The sequence below is a fragment of the Venturia canescens genome, chromosome 5, assembly GCF_019457755.1.
Source record: "Venturia canescens isolate UGA chromosome 5, ASM1945775v1, whole genome shotgun sequence".
Classification (NCBI taxonomy): Eukaryota; Metazoa; Arthropoda; class Insecta; order Hymenoptera; family Ichneumonidae; genus Venturia; species Venturia canescens.
Genome location: NC_057425.1, coordinates 5146026 through 5158614, shown reverse-complemented (window position 1 = coordinate 5158614; position 12589 = coordinate 5146026). Strand labels below are relative to the sequence as shown.

The window sequence follows — 12589 nt, the reverse complement described above, 5'->3', positions numbered from 1 at the left end:
AAATTTGATTATGTTATTTATTATGTAAAAGGTTTTATACGATGTATTCGAATTACATTTACATAATTACAAATGCTTGTTGATTGTTCTCATTCGACATCCATTCAGATGTTTTGAGAGTCGACAGGAGTCTCCAACAATAAAAAAATACGTAAACACGAACATATTCGTAGTTGTTAATTCTAGACTTACAATCTTTATCATTTACTCATCAAACTGTGCAACAACGCCGCTTTCTCGTTAACGATAAATCTCTGTATAAGCTCGTCTATCGGGTCGACACCATCTCGGGCTACCTGACGTCTCATCACCTGTTTAACTTCTTCTCGAACTCCTTTGTCCGCTCCTCGTGTCGTTATTCGGCTACTCCCTTAAATAATTCACAAAAATTATATAAATTATGAAAATATATGAAGAAAATAAGTATATTTGAATATCTATACGAAAATATTCGATTATTTAGTATCGAAACTTCAAGAGATTCGCAAGTAAATCAAAAAGCGATTCATGAGGCACTTGATTAAAAGAAAAATTACTTACTTTGTAAAACTTCGGAGCTGAGAGCAATTTCTAAAGCGACACCACCTCCGTGTTCAGTCCACAAATACGTGAGTTCTTCGAGTATATCAATGGCAATTACGTATGTTTGAAAAAGGGGATACCGAAATGTTTCAGTGTTGATGATCCTTTCGGTAATTCCATTCAGTATGTCCGCATTTTGAGGCCAATCGATTTGTAATAAAACGAGAGCGTTCCCAACTGCCCAATCTCCAACATCACCAGATAGTGAGAATTTTGTCTGAAACATGAAGAATTCTACATTTTTGGAAGTGAAATATCAAAATAGTACAAAATAGAGCCTTATAAAACCCCGAAGTAAACGTCAAACTGTTACGAGACGTGTAAAACCGTGACGCAATCCAATATTGTCGAATTTTTTCCCGATTCACCATGTGAATCCTATTCGAAGTGTCACTCGAATTACCTTTATGACCTCCAAAAGCAATCGACAGCAATACTGTAAAATAGGAAATCTGGCCAGACGCAAATAGTGTAAGTGCCGTACGCCAGGCACCGTAAGATTGTTCGAAACTTTGCCCCGAGTTGCTGGTAAATTGTTAGCAACCATAACGATATAATCCAACATGCTCTGAAAATGAAAACCGTTAATTTCGGAGTTACATGTGTAAAGAAGACAATTCATTATCGTCGACTTTTGTTCTACCAACAGTGTGGAATACCTTGTAATCTTTGACTGCATAAAACGTACTGGCTATTCTCAGTTGCGTGACTAAAAGTCCGCCCTCATGACCGAAGCGATTCAAGGCATCGACGTGAAGACCCTTGTACACCGAAACATCAGTCCGAAAAGATTTCATCCAATTGTCCAAACGCATCTGTTGATTCATTTTCGCAAATTCGCGTTGCAAATAATCTGTACTGTGAAGCAAATCCCATAGAGAAACTGCCAGAGACAATCCACTGCCGCAGTATTCACTGTCGCTTGTTAATATTACCCCCGAAGGTTCCTCTCTTTTCCGTTTTTTTAGTTTTGGCTCTACAGAATAACAAAGTTTTCAAAAAAGTTATAAGATTGATTTTTTACCTTGAAATAGTTCTCTGAATTAGAAAAGTTCAAAGTCAAATAAAAAGTAAGAGCGTACCGGCAGATGTGAGACAAAGTCCACCAAAGGCTTCGACCAGACAATACCCAACGTCAGAATTGTTAATCAAAGCGTTGTGATCATTGAGCACTCTGAGAAGAACAATTGTGGTACAAACGAGCAGTTGTCTGGCGACGACCTCTTCACCGAGAGCAGTAGAATGGGCAGCTGCATATTTGTGGAGTTTTTCGCTGTAGAGATCTTGATTCCACGGAGATGCAAATAGAACGCTCAATTCCCATCCTAATTTCTTCCCAACTGATTCTATTACCTGGAACAACCTTTCCCAAGGTTGTGAAATTTGAAAGTCTGGAGGATGTTGTATATATGCCAAATAGAATTCAACAGCTTTGCACAGCAACCTCAGTGCTAGTCTGGGATTGAGTTCAACGGGAGCCGTACCAAGAAGAGGCAATGCATCACAGGCTAGTAATCGCCTGAAATCATTTATCGTTTGTCCTGGATGACTGTGTTTTTCTGCAGTTAAGAGAGTTTCCACAAGACGTGGCTGAAAATAACCATTTACATTGAATATTATCATTTTTGCAGCAATTATGTGAAGTTTCAATTGCATAGAATGTCACACTCAAACTTAATTCACTCAGCTAAGGGACTTTCCAAAAAAGTATCTTTTGAGAACTGACTGATGAAAAGAGGGAAAATGTTTATTAAAAATCGTTCATTTTTGCTAATTGTGATTTCTGGTTCGCATTTAGGAACCAGAACGCTCCTGAAGAATATAATTTTCAACAAAAAACCTTACTCCATGCGTTGCAATTGTTTGAGGGAATCTTCGTAACAGCAAAAGTAGTAATTTACAATGTTCCATAGTGTCCTCGCTATGGTCAGCGGTCATAATCAACAGTCTATGCTGCAGATCTTGTGGTATGTGTTGGAACATTTCACACAACATGTCGGAGTCAGGATCGCTTTGATCAGAACGTAAACAAGCAGTGACAGCTTCAATTTCTGCCCAAATCTCACGATCCTCAGGGAAATTTTGAAATCTGTTGAGTATGTTAGAAAGGAGTCAATACATTGAATTTTGGTTGCTTACATATTCGAAAAATTTGAAAACAATTGAAATATTGTACATTTCACCAAAACATTTTGCAGCTTCTTTCACATTCTTGGAAAGTTTTTCTATCCGATAGGCTTCGAACTGTAATAAAAAGAATGTAATTACGAGATTTAATTTTCGCAATTTCACAGTAAATTCATTTACACATTTTTAGTTAATTGGTAGATAGAGCCGGTTATGAAAAATTCTAACCTGGACTTTAGCGCTGTGAGGAAACAAAGCTCTCGCTGTAATAAGCCATGATTTAGCCGCGTAGAGATCTGTTGATAAAGCTTCCTTAGCTCTTAATAACAAATAATCCTCTTTGGACAATTGATTCTCCGATAAATTTGCCTCGTTGTCCAACATTTTTGACACGCTTATGTCAAACCTGTGCTTTTGTTTACATTTATACTTTTCGTTCGCCAAGTAACCTAACCTTTAAAGATGATAAAACAGGTTCGTACTTGATATATACATGTATGTGTCACCTGCTGCTTTCGACGAGATCATTTTTATTTGCTAAAATGAAATGTGAACAATATATACAAAAAGAAGCATGAAAAGGATGTTAAAACTGAACTATTTTTCTTCAATATTTGAGTTTGTATTTGCAAATTTTTCAAATATATTCGTCTTCAATTGATTTCACGCAAAAAAATCGAATTTCCCTATTTGGGGGAATTTTGAAGGTAAAAATATAACTATCGTTTGGTTTTTCATTTTCCGCAAACGTCTGCTTTATCTTATTTTGACAACTCACTCGATCATCATAAATATATATCAGCGGGGCAGTGGTGTAATAGGAATCTGACAAGGTAAAGAGGGTGAGATAATATGTCCGTGAATTTCTTTTCATATCAACATGTGGTAACTCTTTATTGCCGACAATTTAAATATTCATTATATGAAAGAATTCAAATTTTCGTTCCTCATACCAAGCCTCATACCCTCATGAAGCTTTTCTATAGCAATAACTTCGAGAAAAGAAATTAAATTTCAGTGTATTAGCACAGCAATAATGCACGTGTACCGAAGTTTTGAACGAAACAGAAAAATTGAATAGAGTCAATCGAAAAATTGGCTACAAATTAAATCATATAAAAAATTCCAACATCAGTTCAATATGAAGCAAGAATAAAAACTAGGCCGAAATCAAGAAAACAATTGCATGAACAACGAACTTTTGTCGGTTCGTCGTTGTCGAAATCTTTCAAGACAGTGCTGCCGCTAGCAGGAATCTGACGATAATATACAGCTGACGAACAGAACAATTCACAAAGGAACCAGGGACCGAATCACTTGTTTCCCACCCTTTTTTTTATTTTGTTATAAAATCTATGTGATGATTAAATTTGGAAAAAGTGGGTGCAAATATTTAAAAAATATCTGTATAAGAACTGTCGGGATTCCGAATAGAAACTTCGGAATCGATTGGACATTTATTTCGTGGTTATATACGTTTCAAACGAGTTGACAAAACTTTACACACTCGAATTTGATTGTCGATCACCACTTTCTTGGAAATATCGATCGTGACAAGACAGCTCAACACATTTGGAACGTTTATACTTAAAAAAAGCAATTCACTGCATTTAATCCTATAATTCAATAAGTAAACGACAATAAAACCCAGTGAATAATCTTTGCGCCAATGCGATTCTAAAACCGTTACTGAAAACAACAAAAGCTTCGATTGAGAGACTGAAGAAAAATTATTTTCCAACGAGTTTAACAGAGTTTATAACCTCCATTTGTCGTGACTCGCATGAGCGAAGATATTCACTGACATAGTGGCAACGTGAAAAAGCCGTTATGGAAAGTGTGTTGAAATAAAAAGTGCCAAATTTTCGACGGCGAACCGTGCGCGGGAGTGAATTTTCTAAAAATCGATTTATAAAGTTCGACGAAGTAATTTTGATGGTGCATTAAATCGTCTGCTTTGTGGCTTGAGACACTTCGAAAAAATGTAATTCTTTTGAAAAATATATTTTATGTGAAAATATAGGGTTTATCGTCGGGGCACAACAATGGAGATAATTTTGCAAATCCGTTGAGCGATATGGCACCCTTGTACCGATGTACATAATACATTTACGATGTATATATGTATGAATAGAGATATTTACGGGTGTGTAAGTGTGTGTACAGCTTTATGGAATTTTCCAAGAGTCCGGGAGTGGTTACATTTATAAAGATATAACCGAGGGCACTCTACGAGCGAAATCGGCTTACTCTTTTTACGCGAAAAAGACGATCGGCTTCTTCTCGTCCTCGTTTCTCCATTCCGAAAGCTCTTAAGTGGTTATGGCGCTTTGGCTTTGTACCCGAGAGGCTTTGCCATTCTTTTTTCGCTTTTTCGCCTCGCCCCACGCGTACCGCATCTCGCGACCACACACCTAAACTAAAGTTCCACAATTCCCTCTTTCCATCCCTCATTTTCATTCACCGCACGATAAATTACACGCGTATATATCTCACGACTCACGTTCTCGACGTTCAGGGATCCGCGTGCAAACGGAAAATCGTCTCTTCCTATCAAAATTGCCAAATTTTTCCGTACAAACTTTCTTTTTCCTGACGCACGGTCTCCTCCAAACTTTTCCGTTCTTTAAATCCCTACACGAATTCAAAAAAATCCTTAGAAAAATCTCATCATTTTTTCACGTATCGAAAGTTTTTTCTAATTATAAAAATTCTAAAAAAAATCAATCGTGCTCAAACACGAGCCTTCAACTTTGAAGGTTCATCCTTCGGCCACAATTTCCTGTCAAATTTCACGTAAAACCCACCCGCACGGTAACTATTTCGAAGATTTTTTTCCAAATATTGAAAACTTCGATTTTCCCAAACTTCCCATTCGAATTTGCCTGACGTTACACTACCGACCGTAGAAAAAAATGTTTCAGGTCGTTCGATCACGAATCACAAGATCTCGTAGGCTTAAAAACGAGTCGAAAAATATCAATTTGCATCAACGGAATCGTTCGATTTTGAGTTTAACCGAAACTCCTTAAATTTTGCACTTTCCTGTCAAAATGCACGTAAAAAGCGCTCTCACGATCATCTCTAAAACTGGAAACGCGTATTTCGAATTTCGAACCACTTCGATGATGAAATTTGTCCCCAAACTAAAAAAAAAAACGAAGAAATTACTGAAAATTCAGAATCTCAAAAATATTGAGAGTCGCCAAAAAAATGTTCGAAGCTGTTTTTTTGCGACACGAAATAAAACGTTTGTGCAAAATTTCAGGTGAATCCGGGACCTCGTGGAAGTTGATGCTCCGAGAGTATTGTCAGCCGTGAATCGGAGTGCGAAGGAAATAAAACGAGGACAATTTGATCGGGAGAACGCTGGGCAACGAGACGAGCGTTGCGATCTCGTCTGGGAGGAGGCAAACGCAAAGGAACTTCATTATAAAAAGCTCACAGGTGAATAATTCGTCGGTGTCGTTTCCTCGGGGCCGGATAATCAAGATTCATGGAGCGACGCTTCGTTTAAATTCAGGATGACGGAGCAATAACGTTTGGAAATCGGTAGTAGGAAAGCTCCAGGACGAATATCTATTTCGTCGCGAGTTTCATCGGCCACAATGGCATTAAAATTAACGTGGTAATCGAATTTTCAGGTGGGACACAGTATCGAGGAGGGAATCCGTATTTCTCGCCCACGCTCGCAAAGCACACTCGCAAGTGCTCACAAACGACGACGTACGAATATTCGTAATGCGGTACAAGAGTCGAATAAGTCTTTGATCGAGTCGTACGACTTGGTCACTTCTTCTGCCAAGCATTTTACGTTCGTTCAGGTACAGTCGAGTCCCGCTACGAGCCTGTTTAGGGGGGGGGGGGGGCTGGGGGAAATCATTTTATCGCGAATCGTGGTCCTGCTGCTGGTGCAATTGAATTATTGACCGATTATGATGGTAGGTTGAAAGAAAAGTTATCAGATTCAACAAAATGTATTCGTTGGATCACCAAGTCAGTCTGTCGCAGCGAGGACCGATTCGAGTCAACGAGTTGAGTATTTAAATCTACGGAATTGAAGTTTCGATCAACAAACTCCATTCGGTTCGCCACGATTCGCTAACCCGACGAAAATTCCGTCGGAGTGTTTTTTCCTCGGTGTTCAAGCAGCCAAGCACCTATCGAATGTTCACCAAGTTTCTCGCCCTAATTGATCTACCATTTCCAGGTTATAAATCGAAGAAGATGAAACAGAACACGGCGTTTCGCTCACGAGGCTCGTAACAGGGGATGCGATATTCGCTCGGGTCTCGTTGGAAGCAGCTGGCCATCGAGCTCGAAAAGTCTCGAGAGCAACTGTCCACCTTGATAGCCCAGCAGAAGAGGCTCGTGGCGAGCAGGCTTATGAGGAGGTTCGACTGTAGATTTCCGACGTTTGCGAAGGAGGCTGAGAAAAGCTCGTCGAAGCATATAGTATAATAGCAGAAGTATACATGGGCGAGATATCTCGTTCCATTATATATCCTCGTTGGCAACATATACTCCGATGTAGCTTAGGTTGGTTAGTTAGCGTGCAAGTACACGTATCAAAGGCACTCAGAATCCGCGAGCTTAACAAAGCCAGCTCCGGCTTTACCAACCGTGTCACGTTTTACGTGTATACCTTACCTGTGGGTTACCGAAGAGAGAAACACCGGGGGGAAGGAGAAAGAGAGAGAGAGAGAGTTGAGAGGAGGGGGGGGGGGGGCGACGGAGGAGCTTTAGCGATCCTCAAACCTCCGGAGCATATAGGATCACCAGAGCTTTCGAGACTCGATCCTCCACCCTAATTCCTCTGGCTCCCTTCCACTAACTTCTACCTCAACGTCCTGGAAGCGAGGATTCACATCGAACTGTTCCGTAACCTCTCATTAAGGCCGTTGCCAATTCTCTTTCGTTGTAAAACAACCTTTTTTGTAATTTGTAACTAAAGAAAATTTGTGCGAGAGCATTTGTGCTGTAGCTTTACTCGTAATGGCTCAGAATTTGAGTTCTCGCGGGCTCCGTACAGCGTCAGCATTGTGGCGAGCCCCCAACTCGATGCACCGATAATATTCAATGGATCTTTGCCGATACTTGACACAGTTCGAGCCTAAATGATTCTCTGCTGTGGTGAGATTGAAAGTTGGGGGGAAAAAACTGTGCTCAAATATTTAGCAGTGAGGATAAAAGTCCGATAAGATCGAGAGCCCACTTTGACGCGAGCTTTACGTAAAATAGTCGAACATCAATGGCTCGTGGAATTAAATGCGAGGGGGATCCTGCTCCACAGCAGGGTTATTGTCAAAACTCAAGCCAAATGTGCAACTACTTACTTCTACTCGCGGGACCACGTTTTACGCAGGGGATCAAGATCGAATTTTAATGGGAGATTCTGCTGTGGATTCTTGCTGGTTGAAGTTGCGTCATTGTTACGTAAAGTGATTTCTCTCTCCATCTTTTTACTCTTTCTTTCTCCCGAACATGTTTCCTGCAAAGATCCATTTTGCCTACGGATCGAATTCGCTTAAAATTTCAAATGTTCGAAAAATATTTTTTTTTTCACATTTTTCAATAAGAACCAAGGTCCTTGACATCTGCCATTTTTTTTCAAACCCACCAAATGCGTCGTGTCAATGGTACGAGCATGGGTCTTCCGAGCCATGGCATTAATTTGCCCCAAGGCTGCCCAATTAACTGGCAGCTCGGACGCGCTCTTGTGTAATAATAATCGAGGCACGAAATACCTTTTGTCGGGTTTTGCATTATTTTCCGATTGCTCTTGCTGACCCTATAAATTTTGAACGATTCGTAGCATTGATAGAAGCACACAAAAAGAAAGAAATTCGTTGAAAAAACAAATAAATTGCTTCAGCAAAGTTCTTTTTGGATCAACCCCAATCGTGGCAAACAAACAAAATTCGTTAGCTCAACAAAAATTAAATTGATTCAAACCCTCAATGCTCCGAATAAATTCCCAGCTAAATATTAAAAAATCAAGTTGTAGAAAACCGAGTACTTTGCATCAGATATTCATCAAATTCCTTAACGAAAAACCTTGGCAATCTTTCTTCACAGAAAAATCGATAACAAACCATCCTTGCTTGTTCCGCCCTTTTTCCAACACTTGAGGAGCTCGAGTCCAAGGCAACCCCAAAGGAAAAGCACACTTTTTACTGGTAACAGAATAATTAATAAGAAACTGTCAATAGTTGATGGATTTCGAATAGAGCGTGACATGGTATAGAAAGGTTCGAAGAGAAGAGATCGAAAAGTAAAAACGAAAGGTATTCACAGTGTCCAAATGTTGTTGGGGCGAGCGGCGTGCGTCGGGTTAACGGGTTTTAAGGTGGAAAGCGATGAGCTTATAATCCTCCCCTAACGTTCCGATCGGGACAATGGTTTGTCGGCACAGAGATGGCCGAGACCCGTGAAGAGGGTGAGTTTCGATGTTTTAGGTGGCGCACGCGTTCACGGACACAAACACGCTCGCAGGGACAAATACATTTTTTCTTAACTCGGGTTCGGCCTAGTGGATCGCTGGAGATGCGGATGGGCCATCGAATTATTTTGATTCTACGATAATTCACCCTCTGATCCGCTCTTCAACGCCCTACTTGCAAGGGCCCGAGCGATTGAGAGCTTACGATGCTCTCGTGTTTAAGCCGTGGCACGCGTGTGTGTGTGCTCCTCGATTAAATAACGATTTTAAAAACTGCGAAGAGGCTAATTCCCGGCAGTCGTGACTTTCCTCCCGTTTCTTGTATTCCTTTATTACAAAATCGCGTTATTTCCACGCACGAGTGACGAAACCATTGGAAATAACGAGAATCGAAGGGATTTCGAGTTTGCTCATGAGATGAAAAGTTTTATGATTTTTCGAATAAAATCAAATCCCCTTAACCGTGTCGAAAGATTACGGGAGTAGAATCGCGCCTCGCGCGATAGTTCGACGTCGGATAAACTTGCCTCCAGTCCCCGCCTCACCGTGCCGAATTTTCCCGAAGCGACGAATCCTCCGCGCCCATCTACAAATGCGAGAATCGTTCGATTTTCGGAAATCACTGGATCACTGGACAAGCTCCTCTGCACACAACCCCCCGCCGCTCTGCTCCGAGATCTAACTGCGAACTCATTCGCTACATACGCAGCCGCAGCGAGAAAAATCGAATTTGTCAATTAGAGGCAGTGTAGCCAGGCAAACGTTTACGCTTCGTTAGATCGGATATTCTACGCACAATGCACGATAAAGTCGTACATGCCCTGATGATCCTCGAACGGACAGCTGTACGACTTAGCCCCGAGGCATCTGATTTCACGTTCTACAATGTCCCACTCCTGCTGCCACGACATTAGAAATTCAGTGCATGGAAAACCCTCAAGGGGATTCAATCGGATCGATCTAATCAACATATTTATTCGTCTTTGAAATTTTTCACTGAATTTTCATTGAAAATCAAACGCTCCGCGTGCACTTTCGGGCATCCATTCATTTCTACAATTACTAATCGTTTTAATTATTTTCGAATCTGCGGCTAGACTCAAACAAAATAATTGTTTATTGCTGCGTCACGAAAATGGGGGTAAAAAGACAGTAAAATTGAGAAATTACTTTTACAAATTTGACATTATTTCAAGGACGAAATTCCCTGCAGTGCTTTTCCTCATTGTGCGCCGGACCGAATCAAAGTTTTTATCGTGTCTGGAAATTCTACGTTCGTTCGTTTAAAACTAAAGGAAAAGAAAATTTCATCTTCCACGATCTCGTCGAGTCGTTTTTTCTTATTGGCGCGTTTTATTACTTCTTACGCTTTGTCCCATTTGTCAGCAACTCGTTTGTGTACCATCATTTGATTCTTTTGCAGGGGAGTCGAGCGAAGTTTAATTGAAGTAACCCAGGTGACTCTGAATGGAGGTGAGCCAGTGAATATTCGGCAGACGACTTCGATTCCATTGTGTCCTGAAGAAGAAGAAGAAGAAGAAGAAGAAGAAGAAGAAGAAGAAGAAGAAGAAGAAGGAGCAGAAGAAGTGATTCGCATTCAATGAGAGATATCGTTGAATCAACGAGTCCGGCAGCGGTTGGGATTCTTCGCTTGACTCGCGTAGATTTTTTGAATATCAATCGGCGATTGGGGGAGAGACAAAAGATGTTATTCGTCGGTGAAGAATGTTGAGAGGAATAACGAGGGACGTTCTCAATGTCGAGGGGTTTTCGTCAGCTCGACGAGGAGCGTTGTTTCAACCCTCGGGTCTCATCGGTGCCGCGTCCTTTTACATCTTCCACTGCCTCCTCCCACTGAGCTCGTTCCCTTGAACCGCTTCCAGTGTCTCAAGGGAGTCGAAGTTTCGGCTCGCGTCTTCGTCGTCGGGCGTCTCAGTTAATCACTATAATTGATATTCCGCTGATATCACCTCGGTCTTCTCTCTTCATGTTCGCCTATCCAAATGAGGGATGAGCAGAACGGGTTAACGAAGTAACGCGATTGAAGAGCAGACAAAGACGCAAACAGTCGCCCTTATTGGCAACGCCCTCTCGTTTTCCCGTTCCCATTTTCCGCCCTCCCTCCCGCCAATCGAATTACATTATTATCCTCCTCGTGCTCCACGCCACCGCGAATCGTTCGCTACCTCTCTCGCGCTATTCCGTTCGTAAAGAACTCTCGGCCCATAATTTATGGAAAATCTATTCAAAAGTATCCGAATCTATGAGTCGAGACCAACACTTACTCGTACTAATTGCTTTTTCAAACGCAGCAGAAACATTACGTAACTTATCTGCGACACTAAAGCCTGATTTCGTTCCTGCAAATGCTTTCTGATCCGTCATTTTTGTGGGTTGTCTATTTTCACGAGATAAATTGACGTTTTTCGTCCTTTCGAAATGGAATTTTGTCGAATTTTTCAATTACGATATTGTTTTGTGATTGCAGATCGTTGAGAGTGCACTCAAAAAAGGTTCCACTTCGAGCCGCAACATGGAGATTCCGTGGAGCACATTTACGAGGAGCTTAGCAGAGATTTTCATTTCGAAGTCAAGATCGCGTATGCGGTACGTTACTGAACGACTGCAGGCAGGAAACAGCGCATCACGATAATGAGCGTCATCAAACGAGGCTTAGTCAACTCGATATGAGGACGCTGTTTCATGAAAAATTTCCTCGTCCATGGACAATGATTTGTGAATCGTAGACTGTGTCACAATAATCGTTTCCATTGAAGGAAAAGCCTTCGAAAAAGTTCCCACCAGTTTCCGTCGCCCCGCGCGTATCAAGTAGCGACGATGATTCCGAAGCACCTTTTCCCTCGACGAGTCTTCAACGTCACTCGATTTTCATCCTCCCACTTAATTCGAGATTCCCCGCGATGCATTTTCTCCACTCACCACCGTTGCATCGAGTCGTTTCTCTTTTGAGATCCTCGCACAGTGCCGAGACAACGGAACTCCCATAATTCGTCAGTTCCCATACTTGAAAATGGGCATTCTGTAATTGAAAAATGTACAGCGTCTCATCAATTTTTCCATAGTTAAACTAGCCCAGAGACGTGGAAAAAAGGCACACACACACGCGCGTCGACATAAATATACAACAGTGTGAGAAGACAAAAGGAGACTGCATGACGGAAAAAATAGAGGGTGACAGACACGAGCGCAGGGACTCTCGGAAGGTGCGCAGAGGGAAACGGAGCAACGTATGAAAAAAAGGAGAAAAAAACCAACGAACGAACAAACAATCGAGCACATGTCGTGGACGTTGCAGGAAACGACGCATTCTATTGTACTTTTGTCACAGTTTAACTGTCAGTCCAATTTAGCTTCCGCACAGAATGTATCCACTGCGTCTATACGTGCATGTGCTGGCCTACGGTTTGTCTATTATAC

At 41.3% G+C, this 12589-nt stretch overlaps 1 protein-coding gene and 1 long non-coding RNA gene across 3 annotated transcripts; one reads left to right on the top strand and one right to left on the bottom strand.

Moving 5' to 3' along the window:
- Positions 1 to 3: 3 nt before the first annotated feature.
- On the bottom strand, positions 4 to 3362 carry IntS10 (integrator complex subunit 10). 2 transcript variants are annotated; one of them, XM_043419158.1, is made up of 9 exons: positions 3192 to 3362; positions 2938 to 3115; positions 2759 to 2826; positions 2428 to 2671; positions 1665 to 2172; positions 1242 to 1558; positions 986 to 1150; positions 541 to 799; positions 4 to 370 (listed from the first exon to the last, which is right to left on the bottom strand). In XM_043419158.1, exons 2-9 carry the CDS (start codon positions 3091 to 3093, stop codon positions 201 to 203), a joined length of 1887 nt encoding a protein of 628 aa, XP_043275093.1. In that variant the 5' UTR covers positions 3094 to 3115; positions 3192 to 3362; the 3' UTR covers positions 4 to 200. The 2 variants fall into 2 exon arrangements, with proteins under 2 accessions (XP_043275093.1, XP_043275092.1); XM_043419157.1 differs by lacking the exon at positions 3192 to 3362 and having other exon boundaries at positions 2938 to 3168.
- Positions 3363 to 4017: 655 nt separating this feature from the next.
- LOC122410553 (uncharacterized) lies at positions 4018 to 7233 on the top strand. The gene is made up of 4 exons (XR_006260978.1): positions 4018 to 4693; positions 5978 to 6261; positions 6354 to 6533; positions 6920 to 7233. It is a non-coding gene; the product is annotated as an uncharacterized lncRNA (long non-coding RNA).
- Positions 7234 to 12589: the final 5356 nt, after the last annotated feature.

Bases quoted from the DNA above. Each gene is read 5' to 3' on its own strand.
- IntS10 (XM_043419158.1), bottom strand. From the start codon at position 3,093: ATGTTGGACAACGAGGCAAATTTATCGGAGAATCAATTGTCCAAAGAG. The intron at 2,827-2,937 runs GTTAGAATTTTT...TTTTTATTACAG, and splicing joins CTCACAGCGCTAAAGTCCAG to TTCGAAGCCTATCGGATAGA. The intron at 800-985 runs GTAATTCGAGTG...TTCATGTTTCAG, and splicing joins TGCTTTTGGAGGTCATAAAG to ACAAAATTCTCACTATCTGG.